This window comes from Scyliorhinus canicula, chromosome 4, assembly GCF_902713615.1.
Source record: "Scyliorhinus canicula chromosome 4, sScyCan1.1, whole genome shotgun sequence".
Taxonomy (NCBI): Eukaryota; Metazoa; Chordata; class Chondrichthyes; order Carcharhiniformes; family Scyliorhinidae; genus Scyliorhinus; species Scyliorhinus canicula.
In genome coordinates, this window is record NC_052149.1 from 113,704,479 (window position 1) to 113,730,289 (window position 25,811).

A 25,811-nucleotide genomic window follows, 5' to 3' on the forward strand; every position below is an offset into this window, starting at 1 on the left:
TTTCACTCAGATTCAACCGAGGAGTTTAATGCCCCAAATGGGTGCTGTATTGTGCTGTATCATTCTGTAGTTCTAGAAGACTGAAAATTCACCAGACGATTGGTCTCACTGGGGGGGGGGGGGTTTGCAGGGATTGGGAGAACATGCGGCAAAGCGGGCCGGTAGCAGCTCTCTTCCTCCAGTTTCAAAGGAGAACTCTTCTGGCCCCCACAAAAATCCCAACCAGAAATTTTGCCGGCCATTTTCAGATGACTTCCAGTGGTCCATTGAAGGCCAATCAATGCCTGGTACAAATGGGCCGAAGCATGCGTGGCTTCTCTTCACCCATTTGTGTTTAAAAATGAGTATCAGGGTTTTATCACCATCACGAGACTTCGTTTTGCACATTTAAATAACCCCCCACCTCTTTTAAATAAAAATGCTGCGTGCCCATTTATAAGTTTGCCTGATTAATCTGTACATGGAACTAAAAGGGTGTGAGAATATAGCTCTTTTTCTTGAAGGCTACTTTTGGTTATGTTTTCTGATGAATATGACTTGTTTCATTTCCTTTCACCTGTTTTGAAGCTCTTGTTTCCTTTATTTTTATTGGCCATCAAAGATATTTTTGATTTTTCTGTAGGTAACTGTGAATGGAATCTCAGGGATTAGGTGTATTGATCTGTTGTCTACTCTTTGTCTGATTGAAGTCAGCTTGCACTGATGGACAATTTAGCGAGTCAATGTTAATTCACTGTTTTGTTTTTGCTCTCTGTAGTCTGATGATAACCCTGACATTCCCTTAAGTAACGACAACAGAAGGGAAGAAAATAAATGGAGCGAACTTATTCACATTAACATTTTCCGAGCTCATCTTGCTCAATGCATAGCAACTGAATCTGATGGGAACAGGTGGCAGGTCCACGACTAGAAAGACCGATTGCAGTTTTTGTCTTTCACTCTGATATCTAAAACAAAAGCTCAAATGAGCTTCAGTAATGTATTAGAGGCAAAGTTGAACTTTGAGCTCAAAAATAATTGTGATGGTGTACAATTGCTTACAGAAAGATGCCTCTTCTTTAGAGTGACTGGAACGTTCCTCATGTTTGTTTTCTTGGCAAAAAAAAAAAGTTTTTTTTGTATAAATATATTTCCCACTTTATATTAACATAAGTATAAATATTTCCTACTTTTTCTGTCTGTTAGCTTTGACAAAGAGTCATCGGACTCAAAACGTTAGCTTTTTAACAGCTGTCAGACCTGCTGAGACTTTCCAGCATTTTCTCTTTCGCTGAATCTAAACACAGCCCACTCTTTGGAGGTGAAGCTAGACGTGAGTGGCTTAGTGATGTGCCGTTGGAATCATGGAAGACCTTTTCCTTTGCCAATCCATAAAGCTGTAGAAAGGTTAGGGATTATTTCAAAATTGAATATCCCCAAACATTCCAGTGCGAACATTGAACTGAATTTAATGGCCATTGCGATGGTCTCCATCAGCGAGCTGGAAACAGGCGGCAATGCTGCCGTGGCCATTTCTCCGATGTGTCTCCATTAAATCCCAGTTAATCAGTGGGCCAGTAGCTCTTTATTCCAAGTAGTGCTACTGGGAGTTGTGGTCACAGATGCAGGCCTAGGACCAAGGGGAGCTGCACTGGAGGCCCAGAAGAATGGTCAGTGAGGTCTTCCTGCTGCAGGAATCAATGAGGTAGACCTTGGTGAAGTGGAGAGGTGGAGAAGTGGTTGATGTGGTGGGGATGGTGTGGGGGGAATGGGTGCATCTTTCACTAGGAGCGGTCCTTGCCACTGGCTGGGCTCTCCGTAGGGCAGATGTTGTCTGATTAGGAGGCACCTGCCAGCAGATAGGCAGCTGAAGGATATCTGATGGCCTGCCAATGTGACATTGATCCCTTCTCCTCCCCCCATACCAGAAATTGGATTAGACTGTCAGGCGGTACTTAATTGACCACTTAAGGGCATCAATTGGTCTACGTCTGGAAGGACAACGTCAATCTCTCTGTCCTTGACCTTACTGGGAGAATTTGGGAAGGTGATGGCCTGTCCAGCCCGTACCTTCCCGATGGATTAAAAGCTTCCAGCTCTGGTGGGCTGGGAGGTGGAGGATTTAAATTCCACCAATTGTTTACAATCCAAACTACTCAGGAACTTCTTTGATTTTTAACTCCATTGCCATTATTCATGCCTCAAAGTATGATTCAAGAACAGTGAAGTGATGGGGAAAGGTTTGAAGCAGGTTGGAGGACTTCCTTTACAGTCTGTTCCTGGATCTGGGCAAGGCGGCTATTAATAGCTCGAGGCAGCAAGCCATGAAGGGGGTCATTAGACCCGATTGTCTTTTCCTCTTCCGTTGTTACATCCATGCCCATGTCTCCTTAGTGAGAGAGTATGCAATGTCTACTGGTATGCTTGATTTCTTCCTGACTGTTGGGCACCACAGGGGCTAGAGATTGTGATTTCCCTACAAAATATTATTTTATTTTAACATGATTCTGATACAGCTTTGTTTTGTTACAGTGTTCCTTTAAGTGGCTGTTCATTTAATTCTAGATTGGATCAGAATTGTGTATTGCTATGTGTACCAAGGTATAGTGAAACGTATTGTTCTGCATACAGTTCAGACAGATCATTCCATACACGAAAAAAAATACATTGGGCAAACATAAAATACACAACGTAAATGCATAGACACAGACATCTGGTGGAATAGATAGGGTGTAGTATTACTCAGTAGAGAAGATGTGTGAAGAGATCAGATCAGTCCATAAGAGGGTCATTTAGGAGTCTGGTAACAGTGGGGAAGAAACTGTTTTTGAATCTGTTAGTGAGTGTTCTCAGACTTTTGTATCTCCTGCCCGATGGAAGACGTTGGAAGTACGAATAAGCCGAATCGGAGGGGAATTTGATTATGCTGCCCGCTTTCCCAAGGCAGGAGGAAGTGTAGACAGAGTTAATGGATGGAAGGTGTGTTTCTGTGAATAACTGGGCAGTATTCATGACTGTCTGTAGTTTCCTACGGTCTTGGATCGAGCAGATGCCATGCCAGGCTGTGATGCAGCCAGATAGGATACTTTCTGTGGTGCATGTGTAAAAGTTGATAAGAGTCAATGTGGACATGCTGAATTTCCTTAGTTTCCTGAGAAAGTATAGGCGCCGGTGTGCTTTCCTGGTTGTAGCATCGACGTGGGTGGGGCCAGGACAGATTGTTGGTAATGTGCACACCTAGGAATCTGAAGCCGTTAACCATCTCCACCTCGGCACCATCGATGCAGATGGGTGTGTACAATACTTTGCTTTCTCAAGTCAATGACCAGCTCTTTAGTTTTGCTGACATTGAGGGAGAGATTGTTGTCATTACACCATTCCACTAGGTTCTCTATCTCCCTGCTGTACTCTGACTCATCGTTGTTCCAGATCTGACCCATTACAGTCGTGCCATCAGCAAACCTGTAGATGGAATTGGAGCCAAATTTTGCAACACAGTCGTGCGTGTAAAGGGAGTATAGTAGGGGGCTAAGTATGCAGCCTTGTGTACTCAAAAGGCTCCACTGGCACAAGGCCTGTGTGGAGTCAGGAGATATATATCTGTAAAGTTTCATCTGTGAATGAGTAAAGACTGGCTTTGGAATCTTCCTTTCTCAACTGGCCATCAGAAATCTAACAGCTTGATACTCAAGCAGTAGCAGAACCCACAATCAGGACCTGTGGCCCCTGAGCAAAACCCAGCACAATAAAAGGGAAAGACACAGACAAAAATCTTTCTCTTCCATTCAACTGGGATTGTTCACATTCCAGAAAGGAAGAATAGAGAAAGACTCCTGATTCATTGCAGCATCCAGGTTAACTCTCGCCTACCAAACAGGACAATTGAACTTGAACAGAGTTCCCAAAAGAGAAAGCACTTCACCAGTTGATTTTTCAACTGAGAGAAGAGACTTAACCCAGAAGGAAAGGAACTGTAAAAACAGATAATTGAGAATACTGCCCTGAATTGGTCCTGTCCAGCTTCAAATGGAACACCAGTAGAAACTGGGAAATAGGAATACTGGTCTCAATTGATCTTGTATACCTTCAAGTGGAACAATAGACAAAACTGGGAAATAGGAATAATGGTCCGAACTATATTTTCCCATTGGAAAGAGTCTTTAGCCATTTGGCTATACTTAAAGCCAGTGGTTCCGATGAACTTTATTAATGTTGCAGGATTTTGTTATTAAATGTCGCTAAGTGCTCACATATTACTTAGGATAGAGTACACATCTAGTTCGCTCTATAGTTTAAGGGTATGGTGTATACTACACTGTTCAAAATACTACCCAGTTGCTTCTCTGTTATAAATTTGGTTTAAAAAAATCCTGAACCCTGATCTCATACCGTCTTCGGCAGTATGGTAGCATAGTGGTTAGCACTGTTGCTTATGCGCCAGGGTCCCAGGTTCGATTCCCGGCTTGAGTCACTGTCTGTCCGGAGTCTGCACATTCTCCCCGTGTCTGCGTGGGTTTCCTCCGGGTGCTCCAGTTTCCTCTCACAAATCCCAAAAGAAGTTCTGTTACAGAATTTGGACATTCTGAATTTTCCCTCCGTGTACCCCAACAGACGCCGGAATCTGGCGACTCGGGACTTTTCACAGTAATGCAGTGTTTTCATTGCGGTGTTAATGTAAGCCTACTTGTGACAATAAAGATTATTTTAAAACTTAAAATTATCTGTCAGCTACATCAATGAATTGCCCGTTTTCCTCCCTGATTGGATTGGATTGGATTTGTTTATTGTCACGTGTACCGAGGTACAGTGAAAAGTATTTTTCTGCAAGCAGCTCAACAGATCATTCAGTATATGGGAAGAAAAGGGAATTGAACAGAATTCAAGAAAATACATGAGAATACATAATAGGGCACTATCTCCCTGAGATAGATGCACTATCAATTACGACATGAGAGTAGAGTGTAATCGAGGCTTTATTAAGCAGAGGTGTGTAGCCTCCCGCAGCTGCTGCCGAAATGGCTGCAGCTTGGAGAGCCCACACATTTATACTCCGCCTACTGGGTAGAGCCAGCAGGCAGGGATCTACACCCGTACCTGTAGTACGGGAGCCTTACCGTAATACACTTCATATGCGATATATATACAACAGTGGAGATTACTACACTCCCTTGAATGCTTTTAAGTCTTTTAGGTGCTATTGCGAGACTCCATGATATTCACCAATTTTGTCACCAGAATTCAGCTTCTTGCACCTCACGTGTTTAAGTTTTGAATCTACAAATAGGGCTGGATTTTTCAGCCACGTCTGCCTCAAGATCGCCACGGATGGGACAGGGACCACATGAAGGTCTAGGTACTTCAGGCAGCGGGAACTTCCAGTTTCTATAATCGGTAGGCCTAGAACAGGGAAAGTCCATTCCCTAAGGTAGGATTCTGGGATATGACAGCATCATCAATAGCATAGCATTGTAGGTTCCAGTGGACATAGATAGAAGAAGTATGTTTTGCATCCTATAACTTGCCTGAGATTGCGATTAGAAAATACAGAAATAACAGTGAGGTATCGATGACAGATGGGGGAAGAAGATTAAAATTGTAAACAAAGGTTTTTGTGTTTACTGTCTTCATTTATTCCAACAGGAAGTGATACCACCAAGCTGTCGCTCATGAATAAGTACAAAGAGAACTTATTAGCTACCAGCCCCGTGGACATCAACCACCAGCACACAGCTCTGCTCCCACGCAGTGCCTCCGGTGGACAGAGGAAGCGTTTTACAAGTAAATCCAGAGGTCAGTTGTTCTCTGTACTCACCATTGTTTTCTCCAGGATTATAAAAGTAATCCCACTTTTTTCTGAAAATAAAGAACATGTGGAATAGGGAAAGCTGCCTTCAAATCACATGCATGTTTTACTTTATGACGCAGTTGAGCACACTTCTAGTTAAATTAAAAAGCTCTGGCCCAGCCTTAACAGAACTTGCAATTTTTAAAATCAATTTTGCAGGAATCAAGCATTCTTAGTTTTGATTAGCTATACCTTCAAGTGCATCTCCAACTCCACTCTGTTAATTCAATTCCATTTGTGAATTTTGCAAAAGTCATAATTAGGTCATCATACTCTGCTGATTCAGAAATTGATTCAAGTCAATTTTAAATGCTCATATCATTATACTCGAGACAATCTGAATGGGTCTTCCCATTGGCATGGAAAGATAACTGAGAGGGCACTTTAGAAATGTGTAACTAAAGGCTTTGTGGGATCATAAAATGGTGACATCACAGAAGGAGGCTATTTGGCCCATCGAGCATGTGTAGTCACTTGACAAGAACAATTTAGCCAGTGGATCCATTCCCCTACTCTTTTCCGAGAGTCCTCCATTCATTTTTTCCTTCAGGTGCTTATCCAATTCCCTTTTGAAAGCCATAGTTGAACGTGTTTCCCCCACTTGTTCAGGCAGTGTCTTCCAAATCGCTGCATAAATATGTATTTGCTCGTGTGGCTTTGGATTCTTTCGCTTTAAATCGGAGTCCTCTGGTTCTTGACGTATTCACCTATGGAAACTGTTTGTCTCTATCTTATCTGTCTGGACTCATCAGGCTTTGGAAAACTGTATCAAATCTTCGGAAAGCCAACTTCTCACCTAACTCAAGTCCCTTGTCCATGGAACCATTCTCGTAAACGGGCCAATTGACACCAATTATCACTGAACACACTGGAATTCAGTGATGGCTTCGGGATTTATTGAGAGTCGTGCAACTGCCCTGTGCCTTCCAAAGGTTGTCCAGCAAACAGTGTTGGGTTTGACAGCAGACTGTCAGGGATAGGGGTAGGGGAGGGGCGGGGGTTGTCTTCATTGTCAGACACTTTGTGCACAATCGAGGGAACCCGTTAAGTAGGGGCACTGAAAGTCACCCCAATGTCCTTGCCTTCTATCCCTCTGCACCTCCAGTGATCCCTAGCCCTCACTTATCTGTAACCAGGGATCCAGTGATAGCCCCTGGTGAAGTACTTGGAACATCGCTGACAGCAGCCACTGTTTGGATTGACTGGCAGCTCATGGCAGGCAGGACCTCTGCCCGGGCAGATCATGGAAATCTCAGGGAAAGCCAAATGCTGTCCAGTCAAGTGCCTGACAAGATCTTAATTTCATCATACCTTCCCACACGGAACACATGTCTCCCACCAATTCCCCAACAGTGGGCGAGACCCCATTACCCACATTTAATTCAGCTCTAGATGTCAATTAATCCAGGCAAAAATAGGGGCTGGTTTAGCACAGGGCTAATAGCTGGCTTTTAAAGCAGACCAATGCAGGCCAGCAGCGTGGGTTCAATTCCCATACCAGCCTCCCCGAACAGGCGCCAGAATGTGGCGACTCGGGGCTTTTCACAGTAACTTCATTTGAAACCTACTTGTGACAATAAGCGATTTGCATTTCATTTAATTTCAATAAGTTACTCTTTCCGCTAACTTTAGCTTATAGCTTCCTTAAATATGCACGCTATTTAATTTTTACTTCTTTGGCGCAAAGTTCTTCTCAAAATCAATTCGTAACTTCTCTCAGTTTAAAAAGTTTGAGTTACATCTCCCCTTTTATTTTAGCTCTTTTCCCTAACTGAGTATGCATGGAAAATAGAAGCAGAAGGAGGCCATTTCTTCCACAGTTTTTATTCATTTTATGTCAATTGAATTACATTGATGTCTGAATGCAGTATGCTGTCATTCCTGTGAAATCCAATGAACTAATGGTAAAAGCTGGGAAGACCCACTATAATGGTTCAGGGAGGTGACTCATCACCATCTTCTGGAGGAAAATTAGGGAAAGGCAACAAGTGCTGCAACCTCCCAGTGATGCTCAGACCTTATGAAATAATTTTATAAATGCCAACAGTGAAAGTTTACCGAGCAAATATCTGAACATAATTGTGCAATCAAAGCTATCTTTTAATTGCAGAAGTTTTGTTACAATTAGGGCCGGAATTCTCCAGCCATCGGGATTCTCTTCTCCCGCTGGCACAGCAACCACGCCCGCAGGTTTCCCAGCAGCGTTGTATGGCTTCACTTGGAAATCCCATTGACAAGCGGCAGGAAGAGAGAATCCTGCTGACAGTGAACAGCATGGTGGAGGAGCCAGAAAATCCAGCCCCAGATTTAGTTTGATTTTTGGATGTCCAAGAAATCCAAATTTTGCACATGTTACTAAAGAATAACTATTCAGTCAACAGAGTTTCAAGATTTCTTACCTGGGTGGCCTTTCACGATATAGATATGATTTTAAAAAATCACTGCCTTACACATCAAATGCAATCGACATCTTTTAAGAGCATGATAGATTTTTAGATAAAAGCAACTTGCACTTAATAATAATTCCTTTTATTGGAAATTGCTTCTGTGCACAGCACAACATTCCACTGCTGCTGTGTGATCCAACTGTGTTTTAAAAGGACGATGGTAAAGTGAGAAACCTCCTGAAGACATTTAGTGTTTTCTTTTAGGTAAGCATCTTTGAAATGCCAAAGTCACACAACTAAGTGCAAAATAACCCTGGTAAACCCCATACGATTAGTTATTAGTTCAAGCCAGAATCCAGCTTATTTCTTTCCACGTTTGTTCAATGTAATATAATGCAATGTAAAGTTTTTCTTTAACACAGTTCCTTCCCATTCTCAAAAAGCCAACTTGGCTGGAAGCAAACCCCCTGAAATGCATTTTCATGGTATTATTTCATTCCTAATCAGCATTAGTTCACAGCAGAAATCTAATCTGAATCCAACACCAAAACCTAAAATTAAGTAATGGAAGTTGTGGGGTGATTGGGAGGGGGTTGGTGGTATGGCAACTGAAGTAGAGCTCACTTTCACTAGTTGATCAGAACATAGACAAATATAGGACGCGATTCTCCGCTGCCAACGACGGGTCGGAGAATAGCGGGAGGGCCTTCCCGACATCGACGTTTTTTTTACGGCGAACAGCGATTCTCCTCCAGGCTGATGGGCCGAGTTCACAGGCCTTTACGGCCATTTTCACGAACGCGATCACACCTGCTCTCACCGTTCGTGAAAACGGCCGCAAAGTGCCGTCCCAGACAAACATGGCACCGATCGCGGGCAGCGGGTCCGATACCCGCGCACTATTTGTTCTTCCACCGCCCCGCAGGATCAATCTGCGGGGCGGCTGAGGGGCATGACGGCCCACGCATGCGTGGGTTTGACACGTCTGCGTGATGACGTCATCCGCGCATGCGCGGGTTGGAGCCATCCAACCCGCGCATGCGCGGCTGACATCATCGTGCGCGTCAGCCGGCGTGACGCTTGGTGCGCGGACATAGCGACGGTCGCTAAGCCCACGGTGCCGTGCTTCACGGGGCCCTGCTGCTAGCCCCGCCCGGGGGGGGGGAGAATCGGGTCCTGGGAGGGGGCACGGAGGCTGCCGTGAAACACGGCCAGTTTCACGGCAGCCTTTACGACTCGCCGCATTTGCGGAGAATCGCGACCGAACCTGCACTCATCCCATTGATGTGTGCATGCATCCAGCACTTCCCATGCTATTCATTGGTTGTGCATCTGATATTGGGAGGAATCAATGCTCGTTAAAGGGACCATCACTCTTAAATGGGAGGTGGATTTTAGTTGCAAGAAGTGCTGTGTGCTATCAGTGAAATGGCTCTAGTTGGGAGAGGATAGATTCCATCATACACTGCTGCTGCATTGGAGGCATTTGGTGCAGATAGTGGAGGGGAGCAGGGGCAATCCTTATGCTCCAGAGTCTGATTAAGAATCTTTACTGTCACAAGTCGGCTTACATTAACACTGCAATGAAGTTACTCTAAAAAGCCCCTAGTCGCCATGGCTAGAAGTCATCCAAGTTGCTGATTAAGAGACACTGGGAGGAATTTGCCAACAAACTTAGTGGAAAAGCATTGCTCACCAATGCCATAGATGCAATGTTATAATATGTTACATAAAAACATAGAATATAGGAGCAGGAGGAGGCCATTCGACCCTTTGAGCCTGCTCTGCCATTCACTGTAATCATGGCTGATCATCAAATTCAATATCCTGATCCCGCCTTCCCCCCATAGCCATTGACCCCTTTAGCCCCAAGAGCCATATCTAAATGTTGCTTGAAAATGCACACCGTTTTGGCCTCAATTACTTTCTGTGGTAGTGAATTCCACAGATTGGCCACTCTGCGTGAAGAAATTTTTTCCTCACCTCAGTCCTAAAAGTGATGTGGAGATGCCGGCGTTGGACTGGGCTGAGCACAGTAAAAAGTCTTACAACACCAGGTTAAAGTCCAACAGGTTTGTTTCGAATCACTAGCTTTCAGAGCATGGCTCCTTCCTCGGGTGAATTCACCATTTGCCTTCTTTACTGAATTCACCTGTGGAAGGAGCTGTGCTCTGAAAGCTAGTGATTCGAAACAAACCTGTTGGACTTTAACCTAGTGTTGTAAGACTTCTTAAAGTCCTAAAAGGTTTACCCTTATCCTCAAGCTATGACCCCTAGTTCTGGACTCTCATACCATCGGGAATATTCTTTCTGAATCTACGCTAGCTAATGCTGTCAGAATTTTGTACGTTTCTATGAGATCCCCTCTCACTCTTCTAAACTCCAATGAATATAATCGTAACTGACTTATTCTCCTCATATGACAGTCTGGCCATCCCAGGAATCAGCCTGGCAAACCTTTGCTGCACTTCCTCCATAGCAAGAACATCCTTCCTCAGATAAGGACACCAAAACATCACACAATACTCCTGGTGTGGCCTTAAAAGTGCCCTGTACAATTACAGTCAGACATCTCTATTCCTATACTCAAATCCCCTCATTATGAAGGCCAACGTACCATTTGCCTTTTTTACTGCCTGGTGTACCTGCATGCTTACTTTGAGCGATTGGTGCACGAGGAGACGAAGGTCTCGCTGAGTGTCCATTTCTCTCATAGAATCCCTACAGTGCAGAAGGAGACAATTCAGTCCATTGAATCTGCACTGACCCTCCAAAAGAGCACTTTACCTGGGCCCAATGCTCTGCCCTATTCCGGGAACCCCCGTAACCCCACCAAACCTTTGGACACTAAGGGGCAGTTTAGCGTGACCAATCCAATCAACCTGCACATCTTTGGACTGTGAGAGAAAACCGGAGAACCCGGAGGAAACCCGCACAGACGTGGGGAGAATGTGCAAACTTCACACAGTCACCCAAGGTCGGAATCGAACCCGGGACCCCAGCACTGTGAGACAGCAGTTCTAACCACTGTGCCACCATGCTGACCTGTCAAATTACACCCATTCAAATAATAATCTGCCTTCCTATTTTTGCTACTGAAACGGATAACCTCACATTTATCCACATTATACTGCATCTGCCATGCATATGCCCATACATCAGCCTGCCCAAATTCCACTGAAGCATTTCTGCACCTCCTCACAGCTCAACCTCCCACCTAACTTTGTACCATCTGCAAATTTGGAGATAATAAACTTAGTTCAATTGTCTAAATCATTGATATATAATGTAAACAGTTGGGGTCCCAGCACAGATCCCTACGGCACCCCACTCGTCACAGCCTGCCAATCAGAAAAGGACCCATTTATTCCAACGTTTTGCTTCCTGTTTGCTAGCCAGCTTTCTATCCATCTTAAGACACTACCCATAATCCCATGCACTTTACATAGTGATCTGCTATATGTGACCTTCTTGAAAGCCTTCTGAAAGTCTAAACAAACCACATCCACCGGTTCTCCCTGGTCAACTACTACCAGTTACATCTTCAAAGAATTCTGGTAGATTTGTGAAGCATTATCTTCTTTTCGTAAATCCATGCTGATTTTGTCTGATTACACCACTGCTTTCCAAATGATACGTTGAAATCCTTGATAATGGACTCTCGCAACTTCCCTACTACCGACATTAGACTCACTGGTCTAGCTCCGTGCTTTCTCTCTACCTCCCTTTTGAATAGCGGGGTTATATTAGCTACCTTCCAATCTGTCGGAAACATTCCAGAGTCCAAGTAATTTTGGAAAATGACCATCAATGGATCTACTATTTCTAGGGCACTTCCTTGAGTACTCTGGGATGAAGATTATCAAGCTCTGGAGATTTGTCGCCTTCAATCCCATTAATTTCCCCAAACAAATTTTTTACTAATACTAATTTCCTTCAGCTCCTCACTAAAACTTGTGTTTCTCAGAACCTCCAGTACATTATTCATGTCTTCCTTTGTGAAGGCAGAATCGAAATATGAATTTAGTTCCTCAGCCATTTCTTTCTTCCCGGTTATGAATTTCCCCCGTTTCTGACTATAAGGGGCCTACATTAGTTTATCAATCTTTTTCTCTTTTAATACCTACACAACATTTTACACTCAGTTTTTAAGTCCCCTGCTAACTTACTTTCAAATTGTATTTTCTCCACCTTAATCCATTCCTTGGTCCACCTTTGCTGAATTTTAAACTGTTCCCAATCCACAGGTCTATTGCTTTTCCTTGCTAATTTCTATGCCTCTTCTTTGAATCTAATACTATCTCTAATTTCCTTTGTAAGCCATAGTTTGGCCACAAACTACTCTTTCTACTCTTCTGCCAAATAGGAATAAACAACTTTTGGAGTTCACCTATTCGTTCCTTGAATGCCTGCCATTGCCTGCCCGCTGTCCTTCCTTTCAGTAATGTTTCCCAGTCTGTCATTGCCAGCTCATGCCTCATGCCATCTTAGTTATCTTTATTGAGATTCAGGACCCTGGTCTCAAAATCAACCAACTCATTATCCACCTTGATAAAGAATTCTATCATATTTTTGTCACTCATCCCCAAAAGTTCTCTCAAACCGGATTGCCAACTAATCCTTTCTCATTGCACAACACCCAGTCCAAGATGGCCTGTTCCCTTGTTGGTTCCTCAATGTATTGGTCCAGAAAACCATCCTGTAGACACTCCAGAAATTCCTCCTCTATTGCACTGTGACTAATTTGACTCACCCAATCTATATGCAGATTAAAGTCACCCATAATCACTGATGTTCCTTTAACACATACATCTCTGATTTCCTGTCTAATGCTATTCTCAACATTACCACTACAATTTGGTGGTCTGTACACCATCCCGATTAATGGTTTCTTTCCCCCTTGATGTTTCTTAATTTGACCTGGACAGAATCCACATGATCTATACTAATATCTTTCCTCAATATTTTATTAATATCTTCTTTAATCAGTGATGCAACTCCACCACCTTTTCCTTTTTGTCTGTCCTTCCTAAAAACTGGATAGCCCTCAATGTTTAGTTCTCATCCTTGGTCACCTTGGAGCCATGTCTCCGTATTCCCAACTATATAATATCCCTTTACATCTATCTGCGCAAAATAATTCATCCATTTTATTTTGAATTATTATTAAGCTAAGAGAGCTATTCCAATGCCTCTCATCACAGTTGGAATGAGGAATTGAGTTAGATTAGGTCTTTCTAAAAGGAAGCAGGCTCTCCTTTGAGTCAGATGGTTGGGGATTCAAGTCCCACTCCAAAGACTTCTGTACAAATCAAAGCTGATACTCCCATATATATTGAGGGACTGCTGCACTATCAGTTCCAGGTAATGACCACCTCAAACAAGAGAGGATCTATCCATTGCCACTTGAAATTCAATGGCATTATCATCACTGAATCCCCCAGTATCAATATCTTGAGGGTTATTATTGACCAGAAACTGAACTCGACTAGCCATTTAAATACTGTGGGTGCAAGAGTACATGAAAGGCTAGGAATCCTACAGCAAGTAATTCACTTTTTGACACCCCAGAGCCTGTCCGCCATCTACAAAGCACAAGTCATGAGTATGATGGAAGACACTCCACTTGCCTGAATGAGTGAAGCTCCAATAACACTCAAGAAGCTCAACACCATCCAGGACAAAACAACCTGATTGATTGCTCCCCCTTCCCCAAACTTTCAATCTTACCACCACTGACATAAAGTGTCAGCAGTGTGTACCATAAAACAGATGGAACCCAGCAAGATACCTTAGTTAGCACCTTCTAAACTCACGACCAGTCATCTAGAAGGACAAGGGCAGCAGAGATCTGGGAACATCACTATCTGGGTGTTGCCCTCAAGTCACTCACCACCCTAACTTGAAAATATGTCACGGTCCTTTTCCTTGTTGCTGGGTAAAATCCCTGGAACTCCCTGCCTAAAAGCACAGTGTGTGTACCTACACTTCAGGCTCTACGGCAGTTCAAGAAGGCAGCTCACCACCACCTTCTTAAGGGCATTTAGGGATGGGCAATAAATGCTAGCCCAAGCAGTGACGCCCACATCCTGTAAATTAATTTTAAAAAATGATCCAATGGTACAATTTCAATGAACAACAGGTGAATATTCCTGCTGTTATTGCCCCCTCAACCTTGCTCTCAACAGCAATCCCCTCCACTCCTTTCTGGGGCCTTCCTCCCGAACTTTCGTTCCAGACCTCCTCTATGTTGGTGATCGAGGCTGTTTGCAGTGTTGGCAATGGACACTGCTGTCAGTGGCACTACTGAGACTGGTCGACCAACAGCTCTTGAAGCCAATCCCCACCTTCAAGTGACAACAGCCCCCAATACCAGGATGGTAATTGTCCGATGCCAATTAAATTGCATCATTGTTCTCAGAATTCACTATCGCTGGACTGCCTCAGATTTTCCAGCCTGCTGTTGGAGGCTCCACTTCTGCCATTAAGTCCTGCTCAATATGTACAGATGAAAAGAAGGAAAGTCACTTGATCTGCTTCCAAGTTGGCTTAAGACTTTGCACCAAGCTTGAAATCTATTAATTCCAATATGGAATGAATACTCACCCCAAACAGCAATGCAGTGGAACCCTCCATGATAGTAAGCCTCTTGATGAATCTGGGAGTTTCACAAAACGCTGCTTTGCTACCTTGGATGGCTGCCATCTTGGCTCTGAAGCTGCTGCTGAAGGGAGATTACGGGTAATTATTGTCATTGTATATGGTTGAGGAAGCAGTTATGGTTCAACAAAGTTTACAATCCTTTCAATAGCTTCAACTGACACAGTCAAAATGGTTGCACCAGGAATGGATTTCTCAGGTCAGAAGTTCAGTTTTCGGGCAATAGTCTGACTTGGACATTCCTCATGTTCCGGCTTGTGGAACAAGTGGGCAAATCTTCCCTGGTCCATTCTTAAGCGGTTGAGGGTTGTGTGGATTTTCTGTGGAAGGTTTGAATGAATGCAGCATATAGGATTGGCACAGAATTGGAGATGTACGTTGCCTGGGGTTACAAAACAGATGAATCTCTGCTTTAAGTTGTTCCACGGGTTTCAATTGACAACTAAACTTTAAATTGCCTGGCATATGAAGACAATGGTGTTTGCGGGATTCCAATTCATATCAATTGTTGAGATTTAATAGCCAGTCAGTTTTTTGGGGTTTTATTTCTCTGTTTAGGGTTAATCAGGCCTTCTCTGCCACACACCATTTTTGACATCAAACCGGTTGGTGCTCCTACTGTGTTGACACTGTCGACAAGGAAATAAATAAGATCTATATCTTCCTTCAGGAATTGATGCTGAATATATAGATTATATAGAATTTACAGTGCATAAGGAGGCCATTTGGCCTATCGAGTCTGCACCGGCTCTTGGAAAGAGCACCCTACCCAAGGTCCATACATCCACCCTATCCCCATAACCCAGCAACCCCACCCAACACTAAGGACAATTTTGGACACTAAAGGCAATTTAGCATGCTGATAAGTTATGTTGCAAGCTCATGTCCCAACATACGTTATGTAATTACCGGTCGAGTATACGTTATCCAAAATCCTCGGGGCCAATCACGTTTCGGATTTCAGATTATTTTGGTTGATGGATACTGCACACAACTAGGCCTACCGGCATTATAATACCCTAACCCTAGGCTGGATATCATAAATAAAAGCAAATAAAATGGCTCGAAAAGTTAGATGTATCACAATAATAAATACAAGATAGCTGCGGTGTCATCTGCGATTCTGCTTGTAGGAGAGTGTTAAGAGCAGTGCTGGGCAACCGAGGCTGGTGAGTGGGCCACATGAGTGGCCCACCTTCATCTCAATGGACTGCAAGATTGAAATCGGGTATATTCACTAAGAGCCTTGAATTTTTTATTTTTTATTTTTCCAATTAAGGGGCAATTTAGCGTGGCCAATCCACCTACCCTGCACATCTTTGAGTTCTGTGTGGAGAATGTGCAAACTCCACACAGACAGTGACCCGGGGCTGGGATTGAACCCGGGTCCTCGGCGCCATGAGATAGCAGTCTAAGGCCTTTGAATACATTTAGCACATGTCGAATATTTCATAACAATCTATGGAAACTGCTTAATCATTTATATATTAATATTAATAGAACTATCATCAACTTCAAATGGTAAAAACAAAATAAATATTTATACTTTGGAAGCAGAGGGAGCGCATGGCCCTCGCATTCAATTTTGTGAGCAATCAGCACGCACCTCACTTCATTTACCTTGCGTATCATTTCATACTGATAGGAATAAAAGCTACACGGATGGAAACCAGTGGAATGTGGCAACTGTGCATGTGGGCAACAGTCAATAACATGTCTCATGGGCTGCACTCAAAACCCTGATGGCGTGGCATGTGGTCCCCACGATGCAGGTTGCCCACCACTGTTTCAGAGTGTCGATATGCAGACAAACAGTTAGACTTCCCGCACAAAATGTCAAGTACGGTAGGCGACGTTCATGCCGGCTCGGGTCAGGGACTCCCCGCACTAAAGGTCGAGTGCGGTCAGTGATGCTCATGTCAGTTTGGGTCAGAGTCTTCCTGCGCGAAAGGTTGATAAGGTTCAAAAAAAGTTTGGGATGTGTTTGATTTTTGGATTTACAGATGAAGGATTCTCAACCTGTATCTGCTTTTACAGTCATAGCCTTGTGTTCAGGTCTGTTATTAAGCTTCCAGCTTCTTTGGAAAGCCATGAATGAATTTTGGCTAGTTTTACAAATTGATAGGTACTGGTTTCACCTAATTCAATCTGTTGACATTTTTAAGTACAGATTTTCCATGGGATCTCATGTTGCAAACATATTCTTCAATCATTCTGGTAAGCATTTCAATAACCATTTATTCCTGAAACTAGTCAATGAATGGTGCCTGCCATTAATTAGACTTAGCCTTGCATGAATAAGTGCCGTGGCAGTTTGTGTGACAAATTGCTGGAAGTGTAAATTCGTGTAATTGAAATCAATGTCAAATCAGGTACAGAAGGAAAAATGAAGAGAAGGAAAGAAAGCTTAAGTTAAGATAGACAAGGGGTGGCACAGTGGTGCAGTGGTTAGCACTGTTGCTTCATGGTGCCAAGGACCCGGGTCACTGTCCTTGTGGAGTTTGCACATTCTCCCCGTGTCTGCGTGGGTCTCACTCCCACAACCCAAAGATGTGCAGGGTAGGTGGGTTGGCCATGCTAAGTTGCCCTTAATTGGAAACAAAATAATTGGGTACTCTAAATTTATGTTGAAAAAAATTAAGATAGAGAGATATAAAGAGAGAAAGGAAAAGTAAAATAAATATTAATGGTTGGGATTCTCCAGCCGTTCGCTGGTGGCGTGATTCTCTGGCCCCGCCGGCAGGGCACCCCTGCCTCTGGGATTCCAGATGGACTGGGGTGGTTTCAATGAGAAATTCCGTTGACAAAGCGGCAGGGGTTACAGAATCCCATCGGCAGTGAATGGTGTGGCCTAAATCTCAAGCAGCAGTAGTGGGGTGGACGTGCAATGGAGAATTCAGCCCAATATCTCCAACAACAATTAAAATCTGATTGACTAGAACTCCATACTTGAAATAGTTCATTTTCAGTGTTTTTCTGGCGATAATCAATACTCATCACATCGTTAAAAAGCACTTTGAATGGAAATGATTACATATTAGCAGTGCAGTGTTAAAAACTTCATACCCCTCTATGCTTTAAAGGATTCAAGGCAGAAGATGCTGTTTTGATTAAACTAACAGAGCAGTGACATATCTTCAAAAGCAACTTTTGATTTTATCGTTTAATAATGCAAATAAAGTTGCTGTCTCATTTGTACCTGAGGAACAGTGAGCTTGATTAGTCTCACCATTATTTTGAAAGCTATTTTTGGGCTATTATCTTTCCTCTCATGAACTTGATGGAGCTGATATTAGAATTCTTTTATGATAAGAGATCCATTCATGTCAAGGGCTAAGGTCATTTTCAGCTGTAACATTGGCTGAGTTGGAATAGTGACTTCCATTCTCAATTTTAAATTAATTGAGTTAGTCATTACAATCAGAAGTAATTGCCATCACTCCAATGTTTTTGGTGCACCAATTAAATTAATATTCATCTACGCTATTATTATAAGTGCCCATTTTCTTCTTGAATATTGCTGCAAGTGCTTGGAGATCACTTTGTTATTGGAAGATTGCCATTAACTGAAAGTCTATCCATAATTTATCTATTTTACTGGCATCTCTGATACAGCAGCCAGATGCATAATAAATCATGGAGTGGTATTTAACAACGGTGATGGAAGCCTACTGGTTAGTGAGATGGTGAAAGCCTCGCAGTGCCATTTTAGGGAAGGCCTATCATATGAAGTGCCACTCAGGCACCTAACTGGCCAATGGTGGGACTTTCCCAGAGCCAAGGACCCTGGGAACGGATGTCTTGCCTGCTGAGAGCTGCCCACCAATCAGAAGCCAGCAGCTCTATTGAACAGCAGCGCCACTGGGAAGGCAGTGGCAGCTGCCATTGTGACACCTACCCGCGGCCTTGTATTATTAGAACATAGAACATAGAACAGTACAGCACAGAACAGGCCCTTCGGCCCTCGATGTTGTGCCGAGCAAAGATCACCCTACTCAAACCCACGTATCCACCCTATACCCGTAACCCAACAACCCCCCCTTAACCTTACTTTTTAGGATACTACGGGCAATTTAGCATGGCCAATCCACCTAACCCGCACATCTTTGGACTGTGGGAGGAAACCGGAGCACCCAGAGGAAACCCACGCACACACGGGGAGGACGTGCAGACTCCGCACAGACAGTGACCCAGCCGGGAATCGAACCTGGGACCCTGGAGCTGTGAAGCATTTATGCTAACCACCATGCTACCGTGCTGCCCAGGATCCCAGGCCATTTGAAGAGACAGGAGGGGATATTGTGAGTTTGTGGTCTTCAGGGATTGGGTGTCGGCAATGAGGACAGGATGTGGCTCTCAGCAAGGTCCGCCCCTTTCCCGATACCAGTTCCCTTGATTAGACGTTGAGTATTTGAATGAGGGTCTCTTCCCTTCTCCTGCCTCGGAGCCTACATGTCTGGATTTCACTGCTGGGTTACTTCCAGCAAGGGTGGATGAGGCCCTTAAGTAGGCATTAATTGCCCAGTTAAGGGGCTCAACTTGAAGGGCAGGTAGGCGCCATCAAGATGGAGGTGCAAAGGTGGCGGGATCCCTACACACCACTCTCCTTCCACTACCAAACATGCATTATATCTCATGATATCAGTTTAACATTTCGCAGTTTGCACCTTTGGGACCAATTTCATTTTGTTCTCTTATGAATGGCCACAATCACATTTCAATTCCCACTGAATGTTTAAACCCACATTAAGAGTTCAATGTTGGATCTGAATCTTCATTGGTACATTTTTCTTCTCTCCGTGTCAAACACGCATAGGAATTTCTGCTGCCATCATTATAATTCCTATTTATTCTGTGAGTGTGACGTTTAGTTGAATGTTCTTCATTAAAGGTGCAACATAAATGCAAGTTGTTAGCCACTGTAATTTTCCACATAGATGAGTTTTTATATGTGTCAGATAGCTTATTTCATCTTTGGACTTCTATTTGATTTGAGATCTTGTATAAAGCTTTACTTTTGGCTCAGCTGACATAATCATATGTTTGTTGCTTTATTATCAAGATTTTATGAACCAAAGGTTGACCCAGAAACTCAGAGTTGATGTTGGGGCGTAGGTGTGAACTCTGATGGTAGCTTCATAGACTGTACACAGGTTATCCAAGAAAATATGTGGCTCATGGCAGAACCCCCCTGTCCCTGATGACAACGACTGCTCCTATTTTTAAAAAGGACCCTCCCATGCCTTCCAGAACACACAGTCTCCTTTAAATGGGGCCTGCCGGTTTGACGCGGTGTTCCCTGCAAGCCACACTTTAATGCCGCAGTTTCCTGCACCTTCTCTGCTTTGCTTCTGCTGAACAGCAGTGGCCACTGCTCCCCATGGCATTGTGAAGCTCTCTGGTTGGCCAGCAGTCCTTGGAAGCAGGATCGCCACCCATAAAGGAATGAAGCCCCGAATTCAGCCCAGAACATGCATTAATACCTTAATCTTGCTTCAATGATATTGGGCTGGATTTTCTGTTTGGGAGACTAAGACCCCAGACCGGCGTGAAAACAATGGTGTTTTGCGGCAGGTAAACTGGTGCAAAATGGCACCGATTCCCTGTTCTGCGGGGGGGAGGGGAGTGGGAGAGAGAGTCTGCTAGCAGCCAGGCAGCCTAGAGCTCCCAGCTCTAGCTGGCGATATGGCCCAGAGTATTGCCGGGTCCGTGGCCACACATGTCCACGGCGGCGACCTGCAGCAGCTGCGCCGTGCTTCATGGCGGACGCAGCCTGCGGACCTGGCCCGCAAAAATAGTTCCCCCCCCATCGGTTGGTTTGCGCGCCTCGTACCACACCCCCCCCCCCCCCCCCACAGTGACCCCAGCCCCAAATTATGCCCCCCTGCCCGCGGATCGGCCCTCCCCCGACTGTGGTGGCACTGGATTGAGTCCGCAGCCACTACGCTGAGTTCCTGACGAGTGAAACTACACATGTCCCAAGCCGTCGGGAACACGGCCGGTTGGGGATGGAGCATCGCGGGCGAGCCTCAGGCAATGGTCTGAGGAGGCGGAGCATCGCGAAAACGGCGCCGCCACCGATTTCGCCATCATTGGGGATTCTCTGCCCCATCGCCGAATGCAATTTCAGCATCGGGGATCAGAGAATCCAGCCCATTGTGTTTAGACTGTCCAGATTCTCCTTTCTCACAGCTTTGACAGGTGTAAATAGCTTTACTAATAACTTTGCGAAAGATATGCGAGGCAGTGAAGTCTGCCAGAAGTCCGTTTTTCTAAAACTGTCAAAGTTTACAAACTATTCCTGAACTCTTACCAATTTTCCAAAAGTTATGAAAAATACACGCTGCTTGCGTTTCCAGCAGCGACTAATTGTCTTGAAGTTCCACTTCTACGCCACCTGCTGCAGCTCTACTTTCCTGTCGAGGTTCGGTAATGGGAGGCTCAACTGGATTCTAAGCCTTCAGCACATCAGCGGGTCTGCAGTGGTTATCCGTGTCATCATGTATGGCATTGTGTGGTTGTTAAAAAGGAACCGCACTTGTCGCAAGTCCATGGAGCTCAGGGTTTGCTATTTTATACCCCTTTTAAAAGTCTGAACTGCCCTTCCTGCTCAGCTGTTAGATGAGGGATGACACGAGGTGGTTCTAATATGCTGGATGTCATTCCACTTCGCAAATGTGGCAAACTCCTCGCTGGAGAAGAGCGCCGCATTGTCCATCACCAGGATGTTAAGGATCCCCTGGATACTGAATGAGCACCTGAGCTTTTCTGCTGTGGTCTTGGACATCATCACGGCCATCTTGTACACATCAAGCCACTTCGAGTGGGCATCCATGATGACAAAGAACACTAACCCCATGAAAGGCCCTGTGAAGTCCGCATGCAGTCAAACCCATGGGCATCGTGGTCATTCCCCTGAATGCAATGGGGCACTTCTGAGCCACCCCTGATGCACCACGATCTGATAGACCTATCATTGAGGATGACAGCGCAGATGCTCTGTGCGGCCGCTCGAAATATACAGATCACGAAGTCAATTAGCATCCTCACATCCCATGAACAATGGAAAAAAAGTTCGCGTCTACTACCAATAATTATTTCGTTGACTCAGTATGAATTCCACCTCCTCCCAACAGGCAGTTGCATTGAAGCTTTAACTACTGCATAGTGCACAGCACAAGCTTTTCTAACCTCCGAGCACAGGTGATCCTTTTGCAGACCTTTGGGTCAGATAGCAACTCCATTTAATAGGTTTCATTGTCTGAAAGTATCCCACTACTTGTCACTCATCATTACTGGCTCAGAGGAATATTCGCCATCACAATTGACAAGGTCTCAGATACCAATTTAGGGTCACGCTGAAATTCACATTTTCACAATTACTATTTTTCTGGAAACCTACGCAGCACTTTAATCCAGCTTAATTATGATCGCTACTTCATTGTGAAGCAGGAAAGAAAAAGAACTGACTTCCCTAACATTGCTTATATATTCTTAAGTGTTGTTCAGTTGTATATAATTTCTTTGCTCCTTTAGATTCACAGCAGGTATTTGGTGTTGGCCTTCATTTATTTTCAATCATTTCCAGTTGTAATATGCTATTGGTGTTTGGGAAAGACCTTGAGATAACTGCTTATCGAAATCAGATGGTAAGAGTTTCCTCGGGTCGCCATCCACTCCACGATACTCCACCACCACCTTTTGTGCATCAGAGCCGATGTCTGTAAGGTCTCAAACATAACACTAGAATGTAAGCAGTTAGCAAATTAGACTGACAAGTTTGTATAGAATTACCAAGCAGCAATTTGATTTTGTGGTTTTACTTAACTGCAAGAGGAGAATGAATATCTGAGCCATCTCCTCCTAAATTATCTTAGCATCGAACTTCATTTCATCACATACTTTCATCATCTTCTCCTTTAGATGTAATATCATTCTTTTTGGGAGCATGTCACTAGTGAGTGTAATAAAAATGCTAGCTAAATAATCATCTTAAATTAAAAAGAGTTTTCCAATCACCTTCATTTTTAATTCCAGCAGTAGCCCATTTATTTCAATTGGATTATTGCCAATGATAAAATTGCACAAATCAGTAACTCCAAGGTTTTGTGTGTTTCGTGCAGCAGGCAAGTTTTCCTGAATGTCGTACTGATAGAATGTAATCTGAACTTTGAACTGGGTGAACCATGTATTTTATTAGCTTGGTCGGTTTGCTTAAGAAGCACCAACTTAGTGATTTAAAATGATTGACGTTTTGGCACAGTAGTAGTGCATTTAGCCCAAATTGTCGAGGTTAGTTTTTGTGTTCCACATGAACTGCCTCACAATCTTACTTCATCTTACCCTATCAGCATTTCGATTTTACCAGTTCCAGACAGAAAGAGAACTTAGGTCAACTAGTCCACTTAGTCACGGTATTCCATTTATGCATTTCTACCAACACTAATGTTACGATCCTTGACCAGACATTCACGTTTTTGGTGAGATTTGGTTTGGGACCAAAAACGGATTATTCAGAACAAAGCACAAAGAACAAAGAAAAGTACAGCACAGGAACAGGCCCTTCGGCCCTCCAACCCTGTGCCGACCTGCTGCCCATCTAAACTAAAATCTTCTGCACTTCCGGGGTCCGTATCCTTCTTTCCCATTCTATTCATGTATTTGTCAAGATGCCCCTTAAATGTCACTATCATCCCTACTTCCACCACCTCCTCCGGCAGCGAGTTCCAGGCACCCACTACCCTCTGTGCCTCGTACATCTCCTCTAAACCTTGCTCCTCGCACCTTAAACCTGTGCCCCCTAGTAATTGACCCCTCTACCCTGAGATAAAGCTTCTGACTATCCACTCTATCTATGCCCTTCATAATTTTGTGGACCTCTATTAGGTTGTCCCCTCAACCTCCATCGTTCCAGTTAGAACAAACCGAGTTTATTCAACCTCCCCTCATGGCTAAAGCTCTCCATACCAGACAACATCCTGGTAAATCTCTTCTGCACCCTCTCTAAAGCCTCCACATCCTTCTGGTAGTGTGGCGACCAGAATTGAGCACTGTACTCCAAGGGTGGCCTAACTAAGGTTCTATACAGCTGCAACATGACTTGTCAATTTTTGTACTCAATGCCCCGGCCAATGAAGGCAAGCATGTCGTATGCCTTCTTGACTACCTTCTCCACCTGTATTGCCCCTTTCACCTGTGGACCTGTACACCTAGATTTCTCTGACTGTCAATACTCTTGAGGGTTCTACCATTCACTGTATATTCCCTACCTGCATTAAACCTTCCAAAATGCATTACCTCACATTTGTCCGGATTAAACTCCATCTGCCATCTCTCCGCCCAAGTCTCCAAACGATCTAAATCCTGCTGTATCCTCTGACAGTCCTCATCGCTATCTGCAATTCCATCAACCTTTGTCTCGTCTGCAAACTTACTAATCAGACCAGTTACATTTTCCTCAAAATCATTTATACATACTACGAACAGCAACAGTCCCAGCACTGATCCCTGCGGAACACCACTAGTCACACACTCCAATCAGAAAAGCACCCTTTCATTGCTACTCTCTGCCTTCTATGACCTAGCCAGTTCTGTATCCAACTTGTCAGCTCACCCCTGATCCCGTGTGACTTCACCTTTTGTACCAATCTGCCATGAGGGACCTTGTCAAAGGCTTTACTGAAGTCCATATAGACAACATCCACTGCCCTACCTGCATCAGTAGACAAAGTTTGAGATTTACGACATATGTTGATAGAATAAAGCCACAGGTTTTGAACAAGGAAAAATAAACTTTGCAAGGTCAGAAAGATAAAGCTGTTGGTAATATCAATCTTATAGTCTGACATTCAGGGTAAATATGATGTACGAATTAATAGATAAACTGTGGTCAAACCCACCACATTGTACAATAAGTGGCTGATCTGATCAAGAAAGATTTCAATCGATTCCTCAATAGCCCACCCCCGATGTCAGTAAACACTGAGGCACCTAATTACACTTCTTCTCTCATATGGCTGGAGATAGAGCAACATCTATAATTTTATGTAAAGGTGATCAAAGCAGGATATTTTGTCAGGAGTGATAATGTGTATCACTGTAATATCTCCTTTTCTTGGGTCAGGCATTGAGTCATTATGTGTTCCCTGGTCTGTTATGGGTGACCACAGTTGTACACAGGGGAATTTTTAATTTTCCATTTGTGCATTGGGTATCTGAATCTGCCATGGTTTGTAGGGACGTGCTTAATGGATGTCCATGAGATTTGTGGGAGGTAAAATCCAATGTCCTTCTGTGTCATGTCTTTCATGCGGTGTTTACTCGTGTCTTGTGTGAAGACCAATCATTTTTCCAAGCGTTTTCAGGGCTGAAATCGCACCGCCTGTGGTTTTGTGTATGGGCCCAAAATTGCTGACATGACTTCACATGGAGGTAAGAGACATTGGTGAGGTCCTGGTGATTGGGGAACTGTTGGCTTTCCTTGATTTGTTGAACTTCACAGAGGGTTACTGTATCCCAGCAGGTTGGTGGGGCGGAGTGGCAGTGTCTGCCGGCATGGGTGGCTAGGTTTGGAGTCGACTTGAGGATTAAAGTGATGTATCTTATTGTAGTGTTCATTTGAATATGAACCAGTCAATTGTGGCTACTTCGGGTCCATAGAGGTGCACAGTACACAAATATGGATTACATGATGGCTCTCTCTGAAATCCATAGTGCTGAGGTTCCCCAAATGGTATTTACCAGTTTCTGGATCAAGTTGACTCTTGACTTCGTATTGGTCTCTATCTTGTTCAGGTGATCATGGACGGTTACTGTGTGGTCCAGCTTCACACCAAGGTAAATTAGATTGGGGTCATGTTGTACATTCATGGTGTATTTAAAATTCTTGTTATCAAGATGAAATATGGTAATTGTTGAAGAAATCTCCCTGAAACTCTCTC

General features: G+C 43.9%; 1 protein-coding gene across 1 annotated transcript in view; it reads left to right on the forward strand.

The window, feature by feature from the left end:
- Window positions 1-25,811, forward strand: part of LOC119964903 (astrotactin-1-like) — a 3,158,558-nt gene that overhangs the window by 1,148,659 nt on the left and 1,984,088 nt on the right. The window contains 1 exon segment of the mRNA XM_038795000.1: window positions 5,620-5,769. Within this exon segment, the coding sequence (XP_038650928.1) occupies window positions 5,620-5,769 (150 nt within the window).